Source organism: Mus pahari, chromosome 4 (genome assembly GCF_900095145.1).
Source record: "Mus pahari chromosome 4, PAHARI_EIJ_v1.1, whole genome shotgun sequence".
Classification (NCBI taxonomy): Eukaryota; Metazoa; Chordata; class Mammalia; order Rodentia; family Muridae; genus Mus; species Mus pahari.
Genome location: NC_034593.1, coordinates 117,858,973 through 117,882,129, shown reverse-complemented (window position 1 = coordinate 117,882,129; position 23,157 = coordinate 117,858,973). Strand labels below are relative to the sequence as shown.

Below are 23,157 nucleotides of genomic sequence, written 5' to 3'. Positions count from 1 at the left end.
AAAGTAAGTGCTTATTAAAAAGTATTTCTGCTGCTGGCTAGCTATATGATCTTTGGTAAGTAGCTTTTTCCTTCTCATCCTGTTTTGACTAAATAAAAGCAATGTTCTCAGTTACTGAGGATCAAATGGAGGGAAGACAGGAGCTTGTTAATTATTAAATAGGTAGACGGGTGGGCAGGGAGGTTCTGGGTCAAATCCAACTTGCCTTTTCCAATTGGGGATTGCTATGGTTTATAACTGCCAAGAAACTCTTTGTGAGGCTTTCTGCCTCTCTAGAAGGTGACTGGGTAATTCTGGGGGGTGGGCTATGCAACCTTTCTTTTCTATAAATTCAAAGGTTCCTATCCCCCAGTCTCACCCTGCTGCCATTTAAAATGACCCAACAGGCTAAATGCATTGTGCCAGGTCCAGGAAGGACAAATGATATGGATGGATGGATATATATATATATATATATATATCCAGACTCCTGGGAAGAGGGCAAATGCTTGCTCCCTCTCTGGAGAGGCTTTGGCTTTGTTAGTTAGCTATGTGTGCTTCTGTGCTATATTTACTGGGATGAGTCTTGCGGTCTGCAAACTTCTGGGGCTCTAATCCTTAACTTGATGGAGAAACAGACCACAGAAGAGTTAACAGGCAAGACATCGAAAGCCCACAGGAGAAGGCATAAATAACAAACATCCCAGAACCTGTGCAAATAGTGACATGATGACAATTGTGACATGAGGCACATAGCCCTGATTTTCATTTTGTTCCTTAGCTGTGCCTCTTCCTGGGGGCAAGGTGTAGTTTGGTACACTTGAACTCTGGGTTTGGCATGTGACTTTGGTTAGCCAATGGGAAGTTGACCACCAAGTATTAAGAGAGAGGCCATTACTAGCTGAGCCCATCACAGATCAGCCTGTTCCTGTCCAGTCTACATATTTGTATACTAAATAAAGTATACATATATATCAGTGGGATGTTGAGGTGACTTAATTACTATGGCATTATCCAACTGTAACAATGATTTCCTTGGAAAACACTAAGGATTAAAAAAAATTTTTTTTAAGGTGTACTGGCTAGTTTTGTGTGTCAATTTGACCCAAGCTGGAGTTGTCACAGAGAAAGGAGCCTCCCTTGAGAAAATGCCTCCATGAGATCCAGCTGTAAGGCATTTTCTCAATTAGTGATCAAGTGTGGGAGGACCCATTGTGGGTGGTGCCATCCCTGGGCTGGTAACCCATCCTGGGTTCTATAAGACAGCAAACTGAGCAAGCCAGGGGAAGCAAGCCAGTAAGTAACATCCCTCCATGGCCTCTGCATCAGCTCCTGCTTCCTGAGTCCTGACTTCTTTTGGCAATGAACAGCAATGTGGAGATGTAAGCTGAATAAATCTTTTCTTCCCCAACTTGCTTCTTGGTCATGATGTTTGTGCAAGAATAGAAACTCTAAGACAGAAGGTTAAACGAAGGAGGAAGAGGGGGAGGGGGAGGGGGAGGAGGAGGAGGATGAGCAAGAGGAGCAGGAGGAGGAAGAGCAGGAGGAGGAGGAGGAACAGGAGTAGGAGGAGCAGGAGGAGGAGGAGGAGGAGGAGCAGGAGCAGGAGGAGGAGGAGGAGGAGGAGCAATATAAAGCTTTGTCTCTTTCAAGATGAGTGAGTTGTATCCCAAGAGTAAACATCTGTATCAGAATCCTTCCCAATGGAAGAGTGTTTTGCCCACTATAACGTAATTCCTCTCATTGTTGTCTTCAGTTATACATTTTCTCCCTGGCTTGATTGGTCCATTCAGCTTGCACCATCCTTAGGTGAGAGTCCTGCTTCTGATTGTAAGTGATGGGCCAGATACAACTCTCCCCCCACCCCAACTTCTTACCTAGCAAATGTTCTGCTTAGATTGAAAAGTAGGATGTTTATTAGTCCCTAATAGTGAATTGTTTCAAGTTACATAGGAAATTCAGTATGTTCCTTACTGGGTTTGGTTGGGATTTTTTCTTATTATTTTTTAAAAACAAATATCCCTTCTTTCCCAGAATGCAGTTGGAGCTGGTGGGAAGATGGCTTCACAGTGTGGGCAAGAAGAGAGGGATCCTGCATGCTTATCTCTAATTGCCCCCCTAAAAAAAAGAAAGAAAGAAAAAGAAAAAGAAAGAAAGAAAAAGAAAAAGAAATAAACAAAAAGAAAAAGAAAAAACTGTATTGAAATCAACTCTATTATTTTGCCTTGAGGATAAAAACAAATATCGTTGGCCTAGTTAGTTTTTGTGGTTTTCCAGAGGTCAGGGTCAGTGGTATATAATTGATGACTTAGTTTACTCTCCAGTACCCTGACCACTATAATTTGCATGTAATGGCCCTATAGCTGGACACCACAAAGAAGCAATTTAACCTGTTTCCCAGGTCTCACTACTAGAAATAATACTTCAGTGAACTTCTTTATTAATGCAAGCTTCCCACAAATGTGCCTTCCATCTGGCAGACATGGTCCTGATCATGCAATCACAGCTCTAAAGACTGAACAGTGTTAATACTGGAAGGTATTACTCTGTTTTCCTCAATAGAGGTTTCCTCTCCTTCCTGCTTGTGACTCAAGGTGTGACTTCTCAGCCTTCTGTTCCTGCTGCCCTGCCTGCCACCTAAACTCCTGGTGCCATTTCTCTACTCTGCCATCATAGACTTCTTCCCTTAGGAACTGCAAACCCCAATAAACCCCTTCTTCTATAAATTGCCTTGTCATGGAGTGTTGTTTGTTTGTTTGTGAGACAGGGCCTCACTATGTGGTTTTAGCTATCCTGGAACTCACTATGTAGATGAAACTGGCCTTGAACTCACAAAGATCTGCTTGCCTCTGACTCCCAGCTGCTGGGATTAAATGTGTACAACACTACACCCGATGGCTATGGTGATTTATTGCAGTATCAGAAAAGTAGTTAATACAAGTCTCGAGGCAAAGCAGCTTAAACAAACAGATAAATAAGAAAACACAGTGAGGTCCCTACGGAATTCTTAGAATGGTTGAAGCACTGATTCAGGGACAACAGAAACTTTGAAATGATGAAGCTGACTTCCACTCGTGTTGTAGTTTGGTTTCTTTACCTGTGATAAAACTTGATCCAAAACAATTTTGGCTTATAGATTACAGTCTACCACTGAGGGAAGCCAAGTCAGGAACTCAAGGCAGGATCCTAGAGAACTGACTCACAGACCATGGCAAACAAACACTTCCTACTGGCTTGCTCAGCTACCTTTCTATTAACAGCCCAGGCACACTTGTCCAAGGGATGGCACCTCCCACAACGCACTGGGCCCTTCCTCATCAATCATCAATCAAGACAATGCCCCACAGATCAATTTATCGGAGGCATTTCTTCAACCAGAGTTTCCTCTTCCTAGGTATGTCAAGTTGACAACCAAAGCTAGCCATAATTGGCCAGAGTACACAAAATAAATAGCAGGAGGTAGGTGGAGCTCTGGGGGTGCATATTCTCAACTGCAAAATTGCCTGTAACACTTGCAAGGGCCAGGTTTAAGAAAGGCAGGAGCATCAAAAGCTGAAATTAGCAGGTGCTTGGATTCAAACAGCATTGTACGACCCACCACAGGGAGTAACCAGTCCTAAGATAGGAAGCCCTGCTCCAATGTCCAGTTTAGGGGGGTACCTTCCATGGAAGCGATCCAATGCATCCTCTGCAAGCACACGAACTATTAAAGAAAAAGAAAAAGGGATGCCTCTACCCACATGGAACTTTTAAACATTTTATTTTAGTTTTAATCATGTGTATATATACATGAATACAGGTGTCTGTGGAGGCCAGAAAAGGGCATCTGATTCCCTAAAGCTGGAGTTACAGGTGGTTGTACAACACCTGATGTGGGTACTGGGAACTGAACTCCAGAGGAGCATTAAGCATTCATAGTTTGTGAGCTATGTATCCAGCTCTGCATAGAATTCTTGAAGAGGATAAATAAATGTCTTAGGGTTTTATTGCTGTGAAGGGACACCATGACCAAAACAACTGCTATAAAGGACAACATTTAGCTGGGGCTGGCTTACAGGTTTAGAGGTTTGGTCCATTATCATCATGGTGGGAAACATGGTAATGACTGGTCAGGAATGGTGCTAGAGAAGGAGATGGGAGTTCTACGTCTTGATCCAAAGGCAGCAGAAGGGGACTGGGACTACACTGGGCTTCTCTTGAGCATATACAAGGCTGCAAAGCTTGCTAAAATGACACACTTCTTCCAACAAGGCCACACCTTCTTCAATAAGGTCACACCTCCTGATGGTGCCACTCCCTATGGGACAAGCATTTAAACACACAGGTCCATGGAGGCCATGCCTATTTAAACCCCCCACACTGGAAAATGAGTGCTTCACCAAATGCAGTTCATGTTTGTGATCAAGAATGAGTGCTACAGCTCATGATGACCCCATTGTTCCTGTCAGAGCATCTTTCATGGACCCCAGGTGACTAGGATGAGGAGAGACACACTGTTGGATTTTCTCATTGGCATAAGGCCAACTACTCAATTTTGAATATAAGCTTCCCAAACTTTCTGGAAAGACAACGATTCAGAAGAAATCTTAAAAATATTATTTTCTTACTTCTTAGACTGTCAAATTAGAAACACATGCTAAGAGAATCATTTCCTGCATGTGCTGAATGTACTATTCAATTGTTGGGATGAGATTTACTGGAATCTATGCTAGAGTGAGCCTGCAGACATCTAACCATCACTGGAACAGACTTGTGTCCTCTAAGCTGAAATAAACTAAAGAAACCTTTTAAGAGATGAGGCTGGACATCTGAGTAGATGGGAGTCTGGGATGGGGAGAAAGGAAGACTACATAAACATTTACATTTGTCTCACACCAAGAATTCCAAATTTGAGGCCATAGCCACTGAAATAACATACTAAGAAACATATTAAACATCTGCTGGCTACCTTTCTTGTATATAACTTCAGCTATCCTTTCTGGTCACACTTAACATCTAATTTTACTAATACAAAAGCCAAGATTTGAGACATTAGCCAGACTCTGGAAGATGCTGACCTAGTGGTGTCAAACCACAACTCGCCATCCAGACTAGAGCATCCAGTTGACCTGTAGTTCTAGATCTCAATGATGCTTTTTTCTCTCTTCCATATAATCATAACGTCATAATGTGGAAAAAAATCACACATACTAAAGAACTTGCATGTGATTGTATCCAGACAGCCAGATGAGTGGATGAGTTTACTCCAGCCACCCTTTTCTAACAGGCCTGCCACCATAGGATGTTCACAGTTAGGAGTGGTCCTATGGAACAAGAACTTATAAAGATGAGTATCTAGTGGTATCATGTCAAACAACAATGGTAACAGGAGCCCCTTGGCATAGAAGATGGAATTTATAGTCCTGGTAAAGACCCTCCATCTGGGTAAAGAGAGCACAAAATATGCTTTTGGGGGTTCATTCTCAAGAAATCATTGTTGGTGGTGGTGGTGATGGTGTTCATGGTGCTGGTGGTTCTGGGAATCAAATCCAGGACCCAGCACATGCTAAACACATGCTCTAACACCAAACTACACACCACACCCCATGGATCAATTTGGAAAGAAAGAGATTGTTAAACACTTAAGAGGGAGAAATCGAACATGCTAGCAAGCTTCAGATTCACCAGGAGCTGTTCTGGAATCGGTGGTTATTGTCCGTGGCAATGGATCTCAAGTTATCTGCCTGTTCAAGGAAGCAATCGAGCAAATCAGAAAGTCAATAGCCAGGCCTGGGAGGACCTAGGATCCTCCCCCAAAGGACCCTGATTGCCAGTTCTTGGGATTTCATAAATATTGTCTCTGAAAAAGCATGGGAATATTTCTCAGTGAGTAAACTGTTCTCTGTGCAAGCAAGAGTGACTACCTGATTTTGAAATCCGAGTCCCCGTATGAAAGCCAGACACAAGAGACCCCGTCTCAAAAGGAGAGTGACTGAAGAAAATACATGAAGCTTGCCTTCAGTCCTCCCAATATGTCCACATGGGTGAGTACACATGTATAGACCACACACAGCACACACAAGAATGTTCCAACCAATGGGGGTTTGATTGGAGTTCTCCCTACTCCCAGACTCAAAGAATGTTGGCTCCCTTATATACCACAGACGATTAAGTCCTCGTCTTTGAACCTGCTATGAAGGATGTGCTAAGGCAAACATACCAGAGCACACACTGTGATGGTAAAGAATAATATTACAGGACTGTTCAAAAGGTAACTAAGGGATACATAGGCATGTGACAAAAGCAACCCAAGGGGGCTCCCCTCATAGCAAAAGGAGCTTAGTCCAAAGGCGTCAGAGCTGGAGAATATTGGCAAATTTTTGGCAGACTGACTTTACTATGATGCCCAGAGCCACTGAAGGTTTTTTGTTTTTTGTTTTTTTTTTTAATATACTCAGTAGTATTTGTGGACACTGTGATTGGGTGAAAACTTTGTTCTGTGAGACTGAAAGGGTTTCTGAAACTGTTAAAATCTTACTGAAGTTCAGGCTGTGTTAAAGTGGCAATGGAGAAACCTTTGTTGCAAAAATCAAGTCGAGATGTACTTGGTGGCTCAGTCTTTCATCAGGAGTTACATACTTCTTGGTGACCTCAACCCACTGGCCAGGTAGAAGAGAGGAGTCATATTCTCCATTTGGATCTAAAGGCCCATGTGCTGAAGCCTTGGATCCCAGCTTATAGTGTGACAGGAACCTTTTAAATGGAGCATAGTAGAAGGAAGTGATGTCACAGGAAGCAAGTTAATATTTTCAAAGGAGATGTCAAAACTGCTATCTATTCCTGTCATTTCATTTTCTGGTCTTCATGAAGTGAATGGGTCTCCTCTCCCACACAGTTCTGCCTTGATGCACTGTTATCACAGGCCCAAAACAGCAGTGCCTGGCAATGAGGGACCAAGATACTCAACACTTTGGTCCAAAATAAAACTTTACTCCTTATAAACTGATTAACTTCAACATTGTTTTTCCTTCCTTTCTTTCTTCCTTTCTTTCTTTCTTTCTTCCTTCCTTTCTTTCTTTCTTTCTTTCTTTCTTTCTTTCTTTCTTTCTTTCTTTCTTTCTTTTTTTTTTAGTTTTTCGAGACTGGGTTTCTCTGTATAGCCCTGGCTGTCCTAGAACTCACTTTGTAGACCAGGCTGGCCTCAAACTCAGAAATCCGCCTGCCTCTGCCTCCCGAGTGCTGGGATTAAAGGTGTGCGTCACCTCACCCGGCGACATTGTTTTTCATAATGAAGAACAGATACTCTTAAAAACACTTCAGTTGTCTGGAAGCCGCTTTGACTTGGGCCCAGGCCTTGACAGTTGTCTTGCTTGTAGAGGGGGCCCACACAGATGGTCCAACTGAGCCCTTATGAAATGGGAGACTCGGAGGGAACTTGAAAGTGACAGACACTGTCGGGTATGCATAATCACTGAGAACCAGTCTCACTGCCATACAATAAAGCTGCTCCTAGCAGCTGATGTTTCCTCCAGATGGTCTCCTGTACAACTTTTGCCCTACAGCCTGGGTCCTTATGAAGTTTAGGAAAAGCGAGCATCTCGATCCGCAGCATTATCTCTGGGCTAGACTTCATGAAGTGCCCCCAATGGCCAGTTCTTTGGTGAGACTGAAGGATGTCAAGCCACTGAGCCAACACATGAGTTAAATTTATCTTGCAAAAGATATGACTCTACCACATCCCATCTATAGGAACATTACAGGAAAAGGAAATCATGCTTTAGAAATCACCCAAGTTTTGATTGGCTTCAGACTCTAGGTATTGATTTCTCTAAATGAGGAAGTGAATTCCTGATTGATCTCAGGTCACTGTTCAGAATAGTCTACCAAAGCTAAGTATATAATGAATGAATAATGACCCATTGGATGATCGACTAGATGTGTTCCTATTGCTTAGTCAATGGGGATGGTCTTCTAATACTAACTCACTATCTGAACAGTACCAAATGGATTCCATGTTCCAAATACTTCCAAATAGTTCTGAGTAGTTTCGGCCCTCTAACTCAAGTCTACACCCAGGTCAGTCCTTTCCCCAATCCCTAAGCAATGAGAAATGAGAAAGGGCAAGGGTGGGAGGCCTTACCCCTAGGAGAATCTAGAAGACAACTACCAACCCACTCCAGATTTAAGCCCTACTACTTTTAGTTATTTGCTGTAGTTCAGCCTCTGACCTGTGGGTTACCATGGTAGCTGTGGGAGATGGTTGATTATGTATGCACAAGAGTTTCCTAACCTCCAACCACCTGCTGTGATCCTCAGCTGTGACTAGACCAGAGCCTTTCTCAGAGGCAAAGACTAATTCTCCTGTCTCCAGTTGGCTGAAGGGTGAACAAGCTCTCTTGCAATCTGCTGTTTCTGTGACCAGCATATCGCACAGCAAAGGTATATATGGGACACTCTAATGGGATAGATTTATTTACCTGGGGGACAAGTCGTACTTAAAATACCTGCTTCCCTGTCTGCCCGAAAGGGCTGCAATGACCCAGTGTTACTCTCGCTTGTTCCATAGTCTGTTCCTGACCTCTCAGCTTTGGGCGATCTCTCACTGAAGGTATTTGCCATCTGGTATTTTTACCATTTTTGCAAGTATCTGTATAAAAAGATTTTACAATTCCCCCCCCCCTTTTTACATTAGTATTTAAATGATAAATATTTAGGAGGAAACTATACTACAGATTTTGATCTTTCTTAGATGAGTGCTATGTGCCGGCCTCCTGTTGAAAGCAGGGACACGTCGGGTGTGGTGGCGCAAGCCTTTAATCCCAGCACTCAGGAGGCAGAGGCAGGCGGATTTCTGAGTTCAAGGCCAGCCTGGTCTACAGAATGAGTTCCAGGACAGCCAGGGCTATACAGAGAAACCCTGTCTTGGGGAAAAAAACAAAAAACAAAAAAAAAAAAAACGAAAGCAGGGACACAATTCCCCGTCAACCACGTGGTCATTAGGTGAGCAATGTCATCTTGCCGAGACACCTTAGACAAAGTGCTTTGATGCCCTGACACGGATACAAAATGCCCAGTATCAGAACAATATTCAGTAAACTCCACATTATATAATTATAATTCATAACTTCATTAAAAATGGGCCTTTATTGAGTGATTTTACTGAGTTATTTGAGCATGATTAAATGAGAGTAGGCTGCACTGTGAAGTTCAGTTACATTCCTACATTTCCCACTCAACAATACTTTCAATGTATACTGGGTTCAGCAGACTGTTATACCATTGCAATTAAATAAGATCTTTATGATCCTAGACTATCCCCCTTGTTTTGCATTTTCAAAGGTAATTTACATCTTGCTTATTATTTCCCCTCTGACCTATTTAATCATCTTTCTACAATTTCCTTAAAAGGGATACCAGAGGAAGAACCCATCTTATCATTTCCCTGTCACTATAGGTCACACACAGAAGGAGCAGGATGCTTTACTGTTTTAATAGAACAGTAAATTATAGCAACGACTCAACCAAGTTCTTGTTCAACTCAATGTTGATGCACAGGTACGTACAAGCATATTTAAAAAAAGTATCTCCTTAAATTCCTTTTACCAAGATATTAATACAGAATACCTGCTACTGTATATTATACTGTATATAACAACTGACCTGATAGCCGGGCGGTGGTGGTGCACGCCTTTAATCAGGCGGATTTCTGAGTTTGAGGCTAGCCCAGTCTACAAAGTGAGTTCCAGGACAGCCAGGGCAATACAGAGAAACCCTGTCTCGAAAAACCAAAAACCAAAAACACAAAACAAAACAAAACAAAACTGACCTGATGTAATATGTAGGTCTAAATCGTGTCTTTTGAGAAATTTCCTATATTTTTATAGTCTTTAAAATGTACCATGAAAAGAATTCCCATTAAAAATCACATCACTCACCCTGGAAGAACTCAAGTGGAAAGCCAAGAGAAGCAGAATGAGATGAACACACTTCATGCTGGAGGAGTGCGGGGGCCCAGTCTCCACAGGAGACCCTTGTCCATCCAGATACACTCCTGACATTTAATGTTTAACCGCTGAAAAAATATTTAAAAAGGAAAGCCTCCTAAAGAGCTTTGTACTTTTGAACTGTTAGAGGATTTGGCTAATAGCCAGAGTTTTACCGTAACTGAAACCAAAAAAAAAAAAAAACCAACCAGCCTTCCCAGTAAATACCTGAGGCAGTCCACCAATAGGAAGTGCTCGCACCAGCGGAGACAGATTGCTCCATCTTGGCCCAGACAATGCCCCAGTTCGAATCTGTTTTCCAAGGAACACAGAAAGTACCACGGAAGGGATCCCCTCCCCCCCCCTTTTAATAAATAAAATTACACTCCTGGCTTAAGATTGGGGAGAGATCTGTGACAGCTGAAATGCTGCCTGTCTGCGTCCTCTAGGGGCAAGACTCCCCGTCAGGCATCAGTGCCCAAGGAAAAAAGGGAGAGCAGAGGGGAGAAATGGGATCTCTATGTGGAGTCAACAAAGCCTGCCTGTGGGGCGCTCTGGAGAACTATGATTGCTCAGGTCCCTGCCTCAGAGGAAAACTGGGTGATTACACCACACCTTGTTCAGTCAGAGAGGCTCTGCCCTTTAGTAGACTAGGTCTCAGTAGCTGACACGAACACGGAGGGATCCGTGCTTGTCGTCTGGTGTTTTCTGGCATTCTTCACAGGCGGCTGGCAAGATCTTCCACACAGGGTGTGTCTGGAAGACTCACCTGTGTCTCTGGTTCACAGTTTGAACTACTTCCGTATATATTCCAAAAGTAGTTCTTCCAAAATTTCCCCAGGTCTCTTCTTTCTGATTGCCGTTCATGGCGAGGCCACAGTTGATGCTTGGCTATGGTCTCTTCTTCATTAATTCCCTAACGCCTTCCCTCTGAGCTTGACCTCTGTGGCTTCAGTGGCTTATCTGACGGTATAACCCACAGTGTCCTCCAGGCATGAGCTGAAGTCCTGCCTTCCATTCTTAGCTCAAAGTTGCTGTTTCTATTTCTTTACTGTCAACACAGTCACTCAAGCAGTCACGTGATCACACACCTCCTCCTTTCAACCTCCACTGCGATTACAGGAGCTCGATTACAGGAGCTCGGGTTCCCCCTGAGTTACCAGAGCCTTTGGCTTTCTTCCTGGTGTCTAGACACAAAGAGACAAGTGTGCACCAGGAAACGGCTTTAGTTTTCCTTTGCTAATGGGATTTTGTTGATCCTATTATTTTGAGGCAGAGTGCCAGTCTCATAATGTAGCCAGGGCTGTGCAGAGCAGGATGTCCTCAAACTACAGGGTTCCTTTTTGCTCTGTCTCCTGAATACTAAAATTACAGATGTGTGCCACATCACACAGAGCATTCTTAGTGTACCCCTGGAGAAATTGTGGTACCTTGGAGACCAAGACCTCTATCAAACTCCACAGACTATAGACAGGGAGTCTAGAACTCCGAGCTGTCCACTGGGAGCAATGGTAGTGTAGTCATTCCTGCCTGTATCCCTTGATTGTTCCCAGACCCTTGTACCATTTCTATGAGAGACACGATGTTAAACATGAGGCTGTGGCTAAATGTGCCCATGAATCCCTAGAGGATAGCAGTAGTCCTCTTGGAGGGCCGATAGCTCTCACGTTGGCTCCGCACTCAGCAAATCCCGCAATGCCGTACTACCTTTTGGGGGTCATGGTATACGTGGTATAATGCATGGGCGTAGGCCAACTTCTGCACCTCTTCTACTGAGAGTACCCGTGGTAGGCAGGTTGTTTCGTAGGCTTTCTTGTTGGAAGATATGAATACTCTGAGATCCTTTGAAGCCAAAGGATGATTAGGCCTGGTATTAACTAGGCCTGCAGGCCCCAAAGACACACCCATTTCTCAAATACATCTGCAGGGGTGGAATTTTGTGATGTTCGGAATTCTGGGGATATTTTCAGAGGATAAATAAATGTCAGCCCCCTGAGAGGCGGTGGATTGGTGTTGAGCTATCGGCTGGTGGGTTGCTTGTTGGCTGGTCATGGTTTATTAGGCAGTCATGCACAAAGAAGAAGCAACAAGAAGGAATTAGATATCCTGATGGTGAAGATCAAACTTGCCCCCAAAGAACTCAGTGCCCCTAATCAGCAGGATGTAGTCTAACAAGGATACCATCACCCTTTTCAGACCCCTGACTTTATTCAGAGATCTCTTTCCTTTCCTCTATCTTTTGCTCTCACTTACCTAGTGTTAGGGAGTTGAAAGGATGGAAGAAAAGGTGAGGAGATGGGTGGAAGAAAGAAGAACCCACAAAGTAGCAAAAGTCAACAACAAATCATCAAGTAAGAAAATACCCCAACGGCTTGCAAAAGGCAACAACAAATCATCAAGTAAGAAAATACCCCAAAGGCTTGCAAAGGCAAATTTGTTAGTAGCATTTTCTCATTTGAGTTTTTCTTTTCTTAGAGGACTCTGGCTTGTGTCATGCTGACAAAAACCCAACCAACACAAGAACTGAGGGGACAGTGAATGCACACTCTCCCAGTGAATGCTCACTGCCCCAGGGAATGCAAAATGTTTATGATTTTCTTTTCTGCTGAAGATAATTCTAGTTAACTTTTATGCTTTAAATTATTGCTAAACTAGAATCAAGGTTCTCATCTGTTAAAAAAATACTGAACAAGTTTTAAACCTTAGGTAATAAGTAGAATTTCTTTTTTTAAAAAAATGATTTATTTTCTGGGCAGTGGTGGCTTGTGCCTTTAATCCCAGCATTTAGGAGGTTGAGACAGGCCCATTTCTGAGTTTGAGGCCAGGTTGGTCTGCAGAGTGAGTTCCAGGACAGCCTGAGCTACACAGAACAACCCTGTCTCAGAAAAAAAAAAAAGATTTATCTTTATTTGTTTATGTGTAAGTCTGTGCCATGTGTGTTTAGGTGTCCATGGAGTTCAGAAAAGGGCACTGGAACCCCTGGAGCTGGAGTTGTTGATGACCGTGAACCTCCTGAAGCAGGTACTAGGAACTCCTCTTGCAAGAGCAGCAAGTACTCTCCTCACCCACTGAGTTGTCTCTCCCACCAATGAGGAGAACTGGGAAGTTTAGGGGAAAAAGAAGAAGGAAGCAAAAGGAAAAGAGATTTGTACATGACCAAACATAAATTATTAAAAAGAAAATGAAAGAAAGGAATTTATCCCAGTACTAGACTTACAGACAGCAAACCAGGGCATGATGGAATATGAAAAGCTAAGAAAGTTTCACTTTCAACGTTTGATAAACTTGGGCTACAAGCATCCAGGCTCAACTTTTGTTTGCATGCTGGAGATTTTAACCTTGACCTTCTTTCTTGTGTAGCAAGCATTCTTATCCACTGAGCTATCTCCCAAGCCCCATAGGTTAACAGTGAAAACATCACTCTCTATTCAAAAGAGCACTGTATCACACAGCCATGTGAATGAACTCAATAGCACGGGATAATTTAAGAATAATGACGATTTGTACTATGTATCTTTTGCCACAGTTTTAAAAAGCTTGGGTAAATATTGTGTAATATAAAGTTTATTGTTCTAGTGTGTACATTCATGCATGTATATGTGTGCATGTAAATTTTATGCAGGGGTCATGGAAATGGTAAAATTATTTAGAGCATTCCTCCATGGTCAGAATATGGGGCTGTTCTAGTGGATGGAAAATGCAGCTACTTCAGGAAAGAGGAAGAGTCTAACAAAGACACATAAAGAAAGCAAGGCAGCAATTCTAGCCTGATGGGGCAGAGGATGCTACGTGCACACACTGATTACTAGTCATATAAAAAGCTTTAGACATGCTGCTAAGGGAAAGTGCAGGGCGATGGGGGAGCTGAGTATGAGACTATGCAAAGCAGCAGTTTTATTAAATTCACTATATCATCAAATGCAGTACAGACTGAAGAAGTTAAGTCAACAAGCATTTATTTAGTCTGGGACCCAGAATGGGAGATGTTGCCTGTTGTGATGTTTGAGCATCTAAATGCTTAGACTATATTGAGTGATTTGGAGTGGCAATGAAAAAAGGTAGCAGTGTCAAAAAGGCTGAACTCAGCTATGACAATACAAAGGTATTTCACAGGAACCAATAAAAACCCATCAGGTTTGATTAGAGGTAGGGATAGTGCTGATTTTATATATGTATATGTATGTATATAGTATGTAAAATTACATATGTAATAATTATTATATAAACTATGAATACGTATTTTATTATAATTATATGTTATATAATACATGTGTTATTATATTATATAATAAATAGAATATATAATTGTATATATATATATGGTTATACAATCTAAATTTAAAGTACATTTGCATTGGGCAGTGGTGGCGCACGCCTTTAATCCCAGCACTTGGGAGGCAGAGGCAGGCGGATTTCTGAGTTCAAAACCAACCTGAGTGAGTTTCAGTACAGCCAGGGCTACACAGAGAAACCCTATCTTGAAAAATTTAAAAAAAAAAAAGCACATTTGTTCATTTTTATTTAATATCTGGGACTGGTGTGTACTTTTTCAAGAAGTTTATAGTTTAGGACAATTGGCATACTGGAATTCTGAATGTTTCTGTATCTTTTACAAAGATCTTTCAAAAATTTATTCACAATAACCCTCTGATATGGGGATCAATCTCTACTTTCTTTCAAATAAACGGTGGTATTGTCAAATGCCAAGAGATGTTTCAGACAATACAGATACAAAAGTCAACCAAATTTAAGAACTAGAGGTCGCTTCTTTTGTTATGAGTGAAGTTTTGGTGATGTAAGGAAACGGATGTCGGAGATGAGAGTGTTAACGAGACGAGATGAGGTGAGGTGTAATCTAGAGATGGGTGCGTAGCCTCTCGGAGTTCCAAGCGTACTTGATGAAGACATTGAGACAGTATTTAAAAACGGTTGCCTTTCTGTCAGCTCACACACAAACACACACCCTTCCTTATTTAATAGTTCTATTTAATATTAGGACACACACACCCTCGGTTGGCGGTGGCAGGTTCGAACGCGCTCCTGCCGGACCCTGAGCGGAGCACGGCTCGAGTGGCCCCACTCCGTGGAGCAGAGTCAGGACGGGACCTTCTCGCAGCCCAAGAAGTGACAGAGCCCGGCGCGTGGCACCAACCGCGGCCAGCTCGCCTCTTCAACCACCCAAACAACCCCGTCTCCAAGGGCAACGCGTCGCCACACTTCCGGAAACGTCGCGTACGGAGGGCGCTGCGATTTCGCGTCACTTCCGCCACCTCTAGCGCGGTGGGCCTTACGTGGATAAGGTTGGGGGGTCACGCTGGACGTTATTGTTTCTCTTCCGGTGCTGTGTGATCTACCCGGGAAGGCATTGGGACCGCTGCGCCCGGTAGTGACGGGTCCTTCCTGCAGACCTGCCCTTCCAGTCCCCGGTCTGGTAACATTGCACGGCTACGGTGGCCGAGGAGGTCTGAGCGCGCCGGAAGTGTCTCTCTGCGCGCGCGCCGGGCTAGGCTGGAGACGCACGTGGCGCGGTGAGTGCGGCGGAGGGCGAGGGCAGCGGCGGGGCGGGATGAGGTGGCGAGGCTCGGGATGCGGTGGCGAGGCACGGGCCGCGGGGCTGGGGTAAAGGCACCGCTCTCTCCGCGCTCGCCGCTGGCCGTGTGGGCGAGTGGCGGGGCGGCGTTTACCGCTGTCCCCTTCTTGGTGGCCTGAGCGAGGCGGAGGGGACCAGAGAAATGATCGGCCCGCGGTGACCGGGAGGAGCGGCCCGTCTATTTCGCCAGGCCGGAGAGAGCATGTCTTTCCGAGGCGGAGGTCGCGGAGGCTTTAATCGCGGTGGTGGAGGCGGAGGTTTCAACCGTGGCGGCGGCAGCAACAACCACTTCCGAGGCGGCGGAGGAGGCGGCGGTGGTTTCAGGGGCGGCGGCCGAGGAGGATTTGGACGAGGGGGCGGTCGTGGAGGCTTTAATAAATTTCAAGATCAAGGGCCTCCAGAACGTGTCGTCTGTAAGTCGTCTTCTAAGCTTAACCGCCTTTGCGGTGGGAATAGAGTCCGGTTTATGTTATTAGCGCGTTTGATAAGTCTCCGAAAGGCAAGTCGCTTGGGTGCCCTGACAGAGTCCTATAGCATGTAAGGGACCGATCATGAGAACCGAAATGCAGTGTGGAAGTGAACTTGAATTGGGACTGAAAAGATGAGACTTAGACAGCATTGAATACTTAGCCCCTTCTAAAGGGCAGGACACTTTTCAGGATTAAGTGTGATTCCCTAGTGATATAGTTGAAACACAAGGCCAAGTTTTTAGCTCTCGTAGCTCATGTTTTCAGTTACCAGGAAGCAGGGAAAATGAAGTCTGGTTGGAAGAAGGCAAGAGAAATGCCCAACTAAAGTAATTTTGAGATAATCGTTGAGATTGGGTGGAAGTCATGGAGAGTGAGAGGGAAGTGGTGGATCTGTACGCAGGATGAGTTTGCTGAACAAAATGGTTAAAGGCAAGGGGATGTTAATAATAAGCCTTAAATGATGGGATTGGGAGCTGTGTTTAGTAAGGTGACATGAAGAAAAAGGGGAAAGCTAGGAGATACGTGTGGCCCTTTTAATATTGCAGCATGATATTGTCATCTACACAAATCACTCTCCATAACCTTGCAGCCTAGTTTGCACACACATTCCCTTGCACCCTGCAAAATCATGTTGTAAATAAGTGTGTGTACCATCTTGGGTTGGGCCACATTCACAGTTCCCCTGTGTTCCATGCTGCCTGAAGTCTGTGCATTGGACACACGGATGGAGAAGATTTCAAAAGAAATATAAGTAGAGCTTGGCTGTTACTGAGAAGAAAAGGCTCTGGTTGTTGTTAAGGATGGGAGTTAGTGATGGGTATTCCAGGTTACAGAAAGAGCTGTGCCTTGTGTTTGCACACTTCCCAGGGAGGGATAGTTACTGGTGAAGAAGTGGTAGTGCTGACGAGTTCTGAGGAAGGAGGGAGGGATCAACAAAACCAGCGTGGTTCACAGTTCAAGGCTGGGGAAAAGAAGGAAGAGTCAATGGAACCTAGTGTTTAAAGCAGTCGTAACAGCCATGACAGGCTACCAGGCGAACAGCGAGTGAGCACTGTCGTAAGCACCGAGTTTGTTGTTCCTGGTGCCTGAGTGTCAGGTGTGGCTGCAGTTAGATGTGACTGGCCCCATTTTACAGTGTACAGAGAGACGGGGAGTCTCTTTGAGGTCCCATGTAGTGACATGCTAACTTAAAACTACAGTGTTGATAACTGAGCTCTGCTATAGAGGGGATCAGATATGGGGAAGGACAGGTGGCCAAGACGACTTGCTTCCGGCAGTTGGTCAGTGTTTGAAGTGGCTCTGTGTCTTGTTGTTTTCTTGTGCTATTTCAGTGTTAGGAGAGTTCATGCATCCCTGTGAAGATGACATCGTTTGTAAATGTACCACAGACGAAAACAAGGTGCCTTACTTCAATGCTCCTGTTTATTTAGAAAACAAAGAACAAATCGGGAAAGTGGATGAGATATTTGGACAACTTAGAGATTTTGTATCCTTTCTGATTGGATGAGTCAGTAATCTTGTTAAGGAATTGTATCCTTTCCTCCCCTGCCAGAAATTTCAAAACAAACTCATTGTTTCATTTAGTGACATAGCAAAGCTACAGTATCACTGAGGAGGATCTGTAGGGAGTGCATCCGTCCATATTTAATAGTGATGCGCCAAGGAGAGATGGCTGTCCTCTGAGTTCCATTTGGATAAATGCCACCGGATTGTACTGGCTCTTCTGTCCCTTTACATACAATGATTCCCCGGTAGGATTAGGGGTGGGGTATTGATTGTGGGGTTTTGTTTTTGTTTTAATTATTTTAAAGAAAATGCCATGTCCACTTGATGTTGGAGACTGACACTGAGCCATAAACCAAAGTTCCCCCCAGGCATTCTTTTTAAAATGCTTAAACTCAAAAGTTTATTATCTTTTTGCATCTTTTGTTTCTTACTTTTTCCTTAATGTAATTGTTAGTATTTTTCAGTTAAATTGTCAGAAAACATGAAGGCATCTTCCTTTAAAAAGCTACAGAAGGTGAGTCAAACTTAAATTCTGGATTCAGAGGGGGCGGCGTGTGTCTTCCTTGAGGCAGTCACAGCTCCTCCAGGCAGTGAAGTGAAGTGCTGAGGCTGCTTCACAGTAGTACCCAAGCCCCGGGTTATGTTCCCCAAGTGTCTCTGCTATAGCCCTGGCTGGCCCGGAATTCGCTTGTTGAGTTTGCATTGGCTTCTGACTTGATCTGATCGTCCTGCCTCTACCTCCTAAGTCCTGCAATTACGGCGTGTGCTGTCACACGCAGTGGAAGCTTATCAGTGCTGAGAAGTAACAATTAGCCAGTAGTCCCAGCACTTGGAGGCAGAGATGGCAGGATAGCAGCTTTGAGTCTAGCTTAGGCTATGTAGTGAATTCCAGGTCATCTTGAGATACTTGGCATATGTAGATAGATACTAAAGGATTTCACATACATCTGTATTTAGTCTTAGCCTTCCTTGAGGTGGTGCTTTTGAAACTGAGAGCTAAGTTAACCAGGAAAGATTCTTACACCTGGTGTGCATCACAAATACCTGAAGACAGCTCTTAAAAATGGCATCCTTTAAGGTCCCATTCTTATAAATTTGACCCAGTTGCCCTTAAGTAGCACCCACAATGAATTTTCAGGAAAGAAGGCTGGAAAATTTTGATGCCTTAGGCACGTACTTCAGTACTGGGCTAGCCACAGTGGGGAGTGTATTATATATACATGGAGAAAACTGAAGAGTCTGCGATGATGGGGTAGGGAAAGTTCTCAATTCAAAAAAGGCTGGTGAGGTAGGAAGGAGCTTTATACATCCTGAGAAAGACTAGATTGTAGTTTTAACATGGTTTCTGAATAATACGGTGAACTTGATCTTTACATTTGTGCTCTAAAAGAGCACTGGAGTGACAGAAAAGCCCTCTAGGGAAGGACCAGCGGTGTAAGCTGTAAGAAGCCACAGTTGCTATGGGGCAAGACTGGAGTCCATGGAAATGGAGACTAGGTGGAGCTGTGAGCAGAGGAGGAGGAGTCAGTGGGCGTGGTGACTATCACCATTTTTAGGTGTTGGATTCCAGAATCTTTGTGCCTTATGATCTTACTCACTGACTTAGGCTGCATTGGAGAACAGAGGTTGAGAGACAGTGAATTTCATTTGGGGTACAATGAGTTTAAGGTACTTGAGGTAGTCAGAAGATCTGGCGTTCACAGGGTGAGTATAGGTTAGAGATAATGCTGGGAGGTTGTCGATATACGGACACTGTCCAGGAAGGATGGGACACTGTCCAGGAAGGATGGGCGCAGTGCAGGACTCAGGAGAGCTTCAGGCCCTATCTCAGATCTAAACGACTGACACAGGGTCACTCGCTACACCACACGCAGTGGCAGCTCACCACGAGCATGCCATGCAAATAGGGACATAAAGTAGACTAGTTTCCAAGGGGAGTGCTTAGCTGTGGCCAAGTGCACATACTATTCAGTGGATTCAGGAACAAGGTAGTCAGCTGTCAAAGAGCTTACTGAATGGCGGTCCCAAGAGCCACTTTGGAACTGGAAATTAGATGAAGACATCTTGCTAATAGCAAGTGACCACTGGTTGTAGATGGAAAAACTAATGGAATACTTTCTTAAAATAGCTAATTTACCAAAGTTTTCCCAATTGTACTATAATTCGGATAATTTTCTCTTGGCAGCTTTCTTAAGTGAAAATGTAAATTTTTAGGACATATTTTTTTATTTAAAATGGGGTTGAATTTGCCTTATTTTTATGTGTTTTTGTGCAGTCCACAGCACTGGCTTATGTGTCTTTTGATCTTCACAGAACTTCGTGATAGGTACTTTTATCTACATTCTGTATATAAGAAACCTAAGAATTAAAGGGAGGAAAGACTAAGTCCTTGTCCAGAGCCATGCAGTGTAAATGCCAGGAGTGGGGTTTGAACCTAAGTAGATTCGCCTATAGCATACTGCCCTTGGCATACTAACTGTACCTACCGCTCAACTTGCAGTTCTATATAGACCCATACAAGCTGTTGCCGCTGCAGAGGTTTCTGCCTCGTCCTCCTGGTGAGAAAGGACCTCCCAGAGGTGGCGGTGGTGGTGGCAGGGGAGGTCGAGGAGGAGGAAGAGGAGGCGGTGGCCGAGGTGGTGGAAGAGGTGGTAAGTTACTGTGGGGGTTTTAATGAGATTTTGTAGTTGCAGTTTAATTTTGTATGTAACCAAAATTCTCTTACTTTTATTTCTCTCTCCTATATCAGTATGGGTAGAAGTGCTTTGTTTCCATAACTTAAATAGAAGGAAAAAAATTAGTGTTACCTTTGAAGGAAATCAGACCCTTGGGTTATTCATGTTTTAATGGAGATGTTAATAAGAGTGCCCTTGCCCATTGCTTAATGACAGATATGTTCTGAGAAATGCAGTGTTGCATGTTTTTGTTGTGTACATTACACAAACCCTCTTGTAGAACGTCATCACTGCCCATAGCCCCTTGGTGCAGTAGAGTAGTAAGATGGAGACTAGTCAGGTGAGATGGGGTAGACTGCTCTAGGCACGCTTCTTTTGATGGGATGTACTGTAAAGTAGCAGTGGAAAGGGAACAGAAGTAAATACACAAGCTGCAAACAGTTTTTAACTATTATGGGGCATTGTGTGCTGTACATAACTGTATGTGCTGCACTTCTGTATGATTGGGCTTCTGTATTCCCGCATTGCCATGAGCATGTGAGTAATGTCTTACTCTAATGTGGATGGTAGAATTTTCCATCTCCATGGTACAGGAGACTTATGCATGACAGACAGTTCACTATTTATTATATGACTGTATAAGACACCCCCCTCCTCTTTTGGTTTTACAAGGCAGGGTTTCTCTGTGTATCTGGCTGACCTGGAACTCTTTAGACCCGGCTGGCCTCAAACTCACAGAGATCTGCCTGCCTCTGCCTCCGCCTCCCCAGCTCGGGGATTAAAGGCGTGCATTTCCATCGCCTGGCAAGAATTTTTTTAAAAAATGAATTATAGTTTTTAGCTATCAATGAGTAGTAATTTGATTATATGCCAAGAGGTGGTCTTATATGTACTTTCTGTGTAAGCATATTCTTTTAGTTCCTTCAACAAGTTGTGCATGCAGTGATCTTCATGTACGTGCTGTGACATGCAAGCACACATGGAAAATACATGTGAGAAACAGAAAAGGGGCTAGTCTATGATTGTAGGAATTGTAGAATCCTTACAGCTTATCAGAAAATGAGAGGCTATAATTAACATCTGTTTCCTTTTTAAGGTGGTTTTAGAGGAGGAAGAGGAGGAGGTGGGGGCTTCAGAGGAGGAAGAGGAGGTGGTGGATTCCGAGGTGAGTACGACCAGAGATGTCTTTAAACAACTGGAATTGTAGGTTGATATTCTCCGTTGTTTATTTCCCTCCACCAGCAAGCATGGAGAACACTGATGTTCTTGGCTTAGTTTATGGCTCTTTACTACACAACTCTTTATTGCTTTCTCTTAATTCTTCACTGGGTTACTTTGTTGTGTTAGTAATTTGAAGAAAACGTATAATACAAATGGCAGTTGTGTTTGGTAATGTAAATGTACTCAGCATCACAGGAATTCCTGCTGATTTTAAGGTTTAAGTTTGGATACTAGCACTGTTGCAAAACCTCTTTTTATTTTTTATTTTATTTTTTTTATCAGGAAGGGGACATTAGCTGTCCAGTTGGCAGACCTGACCGCTTGTGTTCCCACTACGTGGCCTGCTTCTGCTGTGGTTGACATCTGTGTCTGGAGCAGTCTGGAGGCCATTCCGTCAGTGGAGCTGAGTCGGCAGCATCACGTAGAAACAAGGGGAGCAGGACAGCCAGCTCTGCTCAGAGAGGAGAACCCCGCTTTGTACAGAACCTGGCACTCTGTGGGTGCTTAGAGAAGACAGGACTTTTCATTTGAAGCATATTTGGATTTTTTAAATAAAATTTTTTATTTCCTTATGTTTATTAAATAAATTGTTTTATTTCCTTATGTTTTTTGAAGTTTGAAAGAAAGAGTAAAGCTTAAACCCGTTAGGTTACAGATGGAAACTCTGGTGGTGGGTAGGGTATGTTGAAATTTGTTTAATATATACAGTGATCCTAAAAAGCACCAAATATACTCAAACAAAAACATCCCTCCTCCAGTGAAATGAGGCTGTTGGAACAGTGCTTTAAAATTACTTAGCATTGGGCTGGTGAGATGGCTCAGTGGGTAAGAGCACCCGACTGCTCTTCCAAAGGTCCGGAGTTCAAATCCCAGCAACCACATGGTGGCTCATAACCATCCGTAACAAGATCCGATGCCCTCTTCTGGAGTGTCTGAAGACAGCTACAGTGTACTTACATATAATAAATAAATCTTTAAAAAAAAAAAAAAAATTACTTAGCATGACCTCTGCCTTTGGATAGGGGCTTAACAGCTGTGTTTGCTGTATTTCACTTTCGTACACAGAATAAAGCTATTTCAGTTAATAATTATTTAAAAATTTTTATTCCGAGTCTATCAAGATTTGAGTGGCTCTGTTCATGGGAGAACTATAGTTTAAGAAATTTAGGGGTAGCCGGGCGTGGTGGTGCACACCTTTAATCCCAGCACTTGGGTGGCAGAGACAGGTGGATCTCTGAGTTCAAGGCCAGCCTGGTCTACAGCCAGGGCTATACAGAGAAACCCTGTCTCGAAAAACCAAAAAAAAAAAAAAAATTAGGGGTAGAAATTTAAATGTGGGTTATTAAGTTTTCTGAAGAATTTTTTTTACAAGAAAAACTGACATGTTATCTTCATTTTTAAGTAAATACTTGACTACCTGTCACATGTTCCAGTTCCTGGGTAGGCATGTCATAGGTGAGATTGGCTTTGGCTTCCGTCGCTGTCAAATAAACACGGCCATCTCAACATGGAACTGTGTGCCAGCTGGCATTGCGTCTCCCTCGCTGGTTACTTCTCATGGACGGCTGCTGTGGCAGGAGCAACTTGTTCTTAAGTACTTGTTTTAGTAGCATATAATTGTGCCTGTGCCTGAGTCCTCCCCACTTTTCTTAATGGAATCAGTGCTATGATATGGAGGCCAAAGCAAAGGCCTGAAGGCCAGAACAGGTGAGGGCTCACATCTCGGTCTGGGTCTGCAGGTGCCAATGGCATGG

General features: G+C 43.6%; 2 protein-coding genes and 1 long non-coding RNA gene across 4 annotated transcripts in view; 2 read left to right on the top strand and 1 right to left on the bottom strand.

The window, feature by feature from the left end:
• The window catches only part of Cfi (complement factor I), a 38,552-nt gene extending 28,522 nt beyond the window's left edge, over window positions 1-10,030 (bottom strand). For both annotated transcript variants that reach the window (XM_029537666.1, XM_029537667.1), the window contains exon 1: window positions 9,894-10,030. In XM_029537666.1, coding sequence (XP_029393526.1) covers window positions 9,894-10,016 — 123 coding nt within the window. In that variant the 5' untranslated portion in view covers window positions 10,017-10,030. The remainder of the gene's footprint in view (window positions 1-9,893) is intronic.
• A 5,610-nt stretch (window positions 10,031-15,640) lies between these two features.
• Window positions 15,641-20,409, top strand: Gar1 (GAR1 ribonucleoprotein). Its single transcript, XM_029538047.1, has 5 exons — window positions 15,641-15,944; window positions 17,333-17,487; window positions 17,962-18,021; window positions 20,008-20,158; window positions 20,399-20,409. The coding sequence occupies exons 1-5, from the start codon at window positions 15,734-15,736 to the stop codon at window positions 20,407-20,409; spliced, it is 588 nt and encodes a 195-aa protein (XP_029393907.1). The 5' UTR covers window positions 15,641-15,733.
• A 900-nt stretch (window positions 20,410-21,309) lies between these two features.
• Window positions 21,310-21,975, top strand: LOC115063836. The gene is made up of 2 exons (XR_003843707.1): window positions 21,310-21,347; window positions 21,686-21,975. It is a non-coding gene; the product is annotated as an uncharacterized LOC115063836 (long non-coding RNA).
• Window positions 21,976-23,157: the final 1,182 nt, after the last annotated feature.

Excerpts from the sequence above, each read along its gene's own strand:
- Gar1 (XM_029538047.1), top strand. The coding sequence starts at position 15,734 with ATGTCTTTCCGAGGCGGAGGTCGCGGAGGCTTTAATCGCGGTGGTGGA. Across the intron at positions 15,945-17,332 it reads GCCTCCAGAACGTGTCGTCT|TGTTAGGAGAGTTCATGCAT; the intron begins GTAAGTCGTCTT and ends GTGCTATTTCAG. Across the intron at positions 17,488-17,961 it reads TTGGACAACTTAGAGATTTT|TATTTTTCAGTTAAATTGTC; the intron begins GTATCCTTTCTG and ends TGTAATTGTTAG.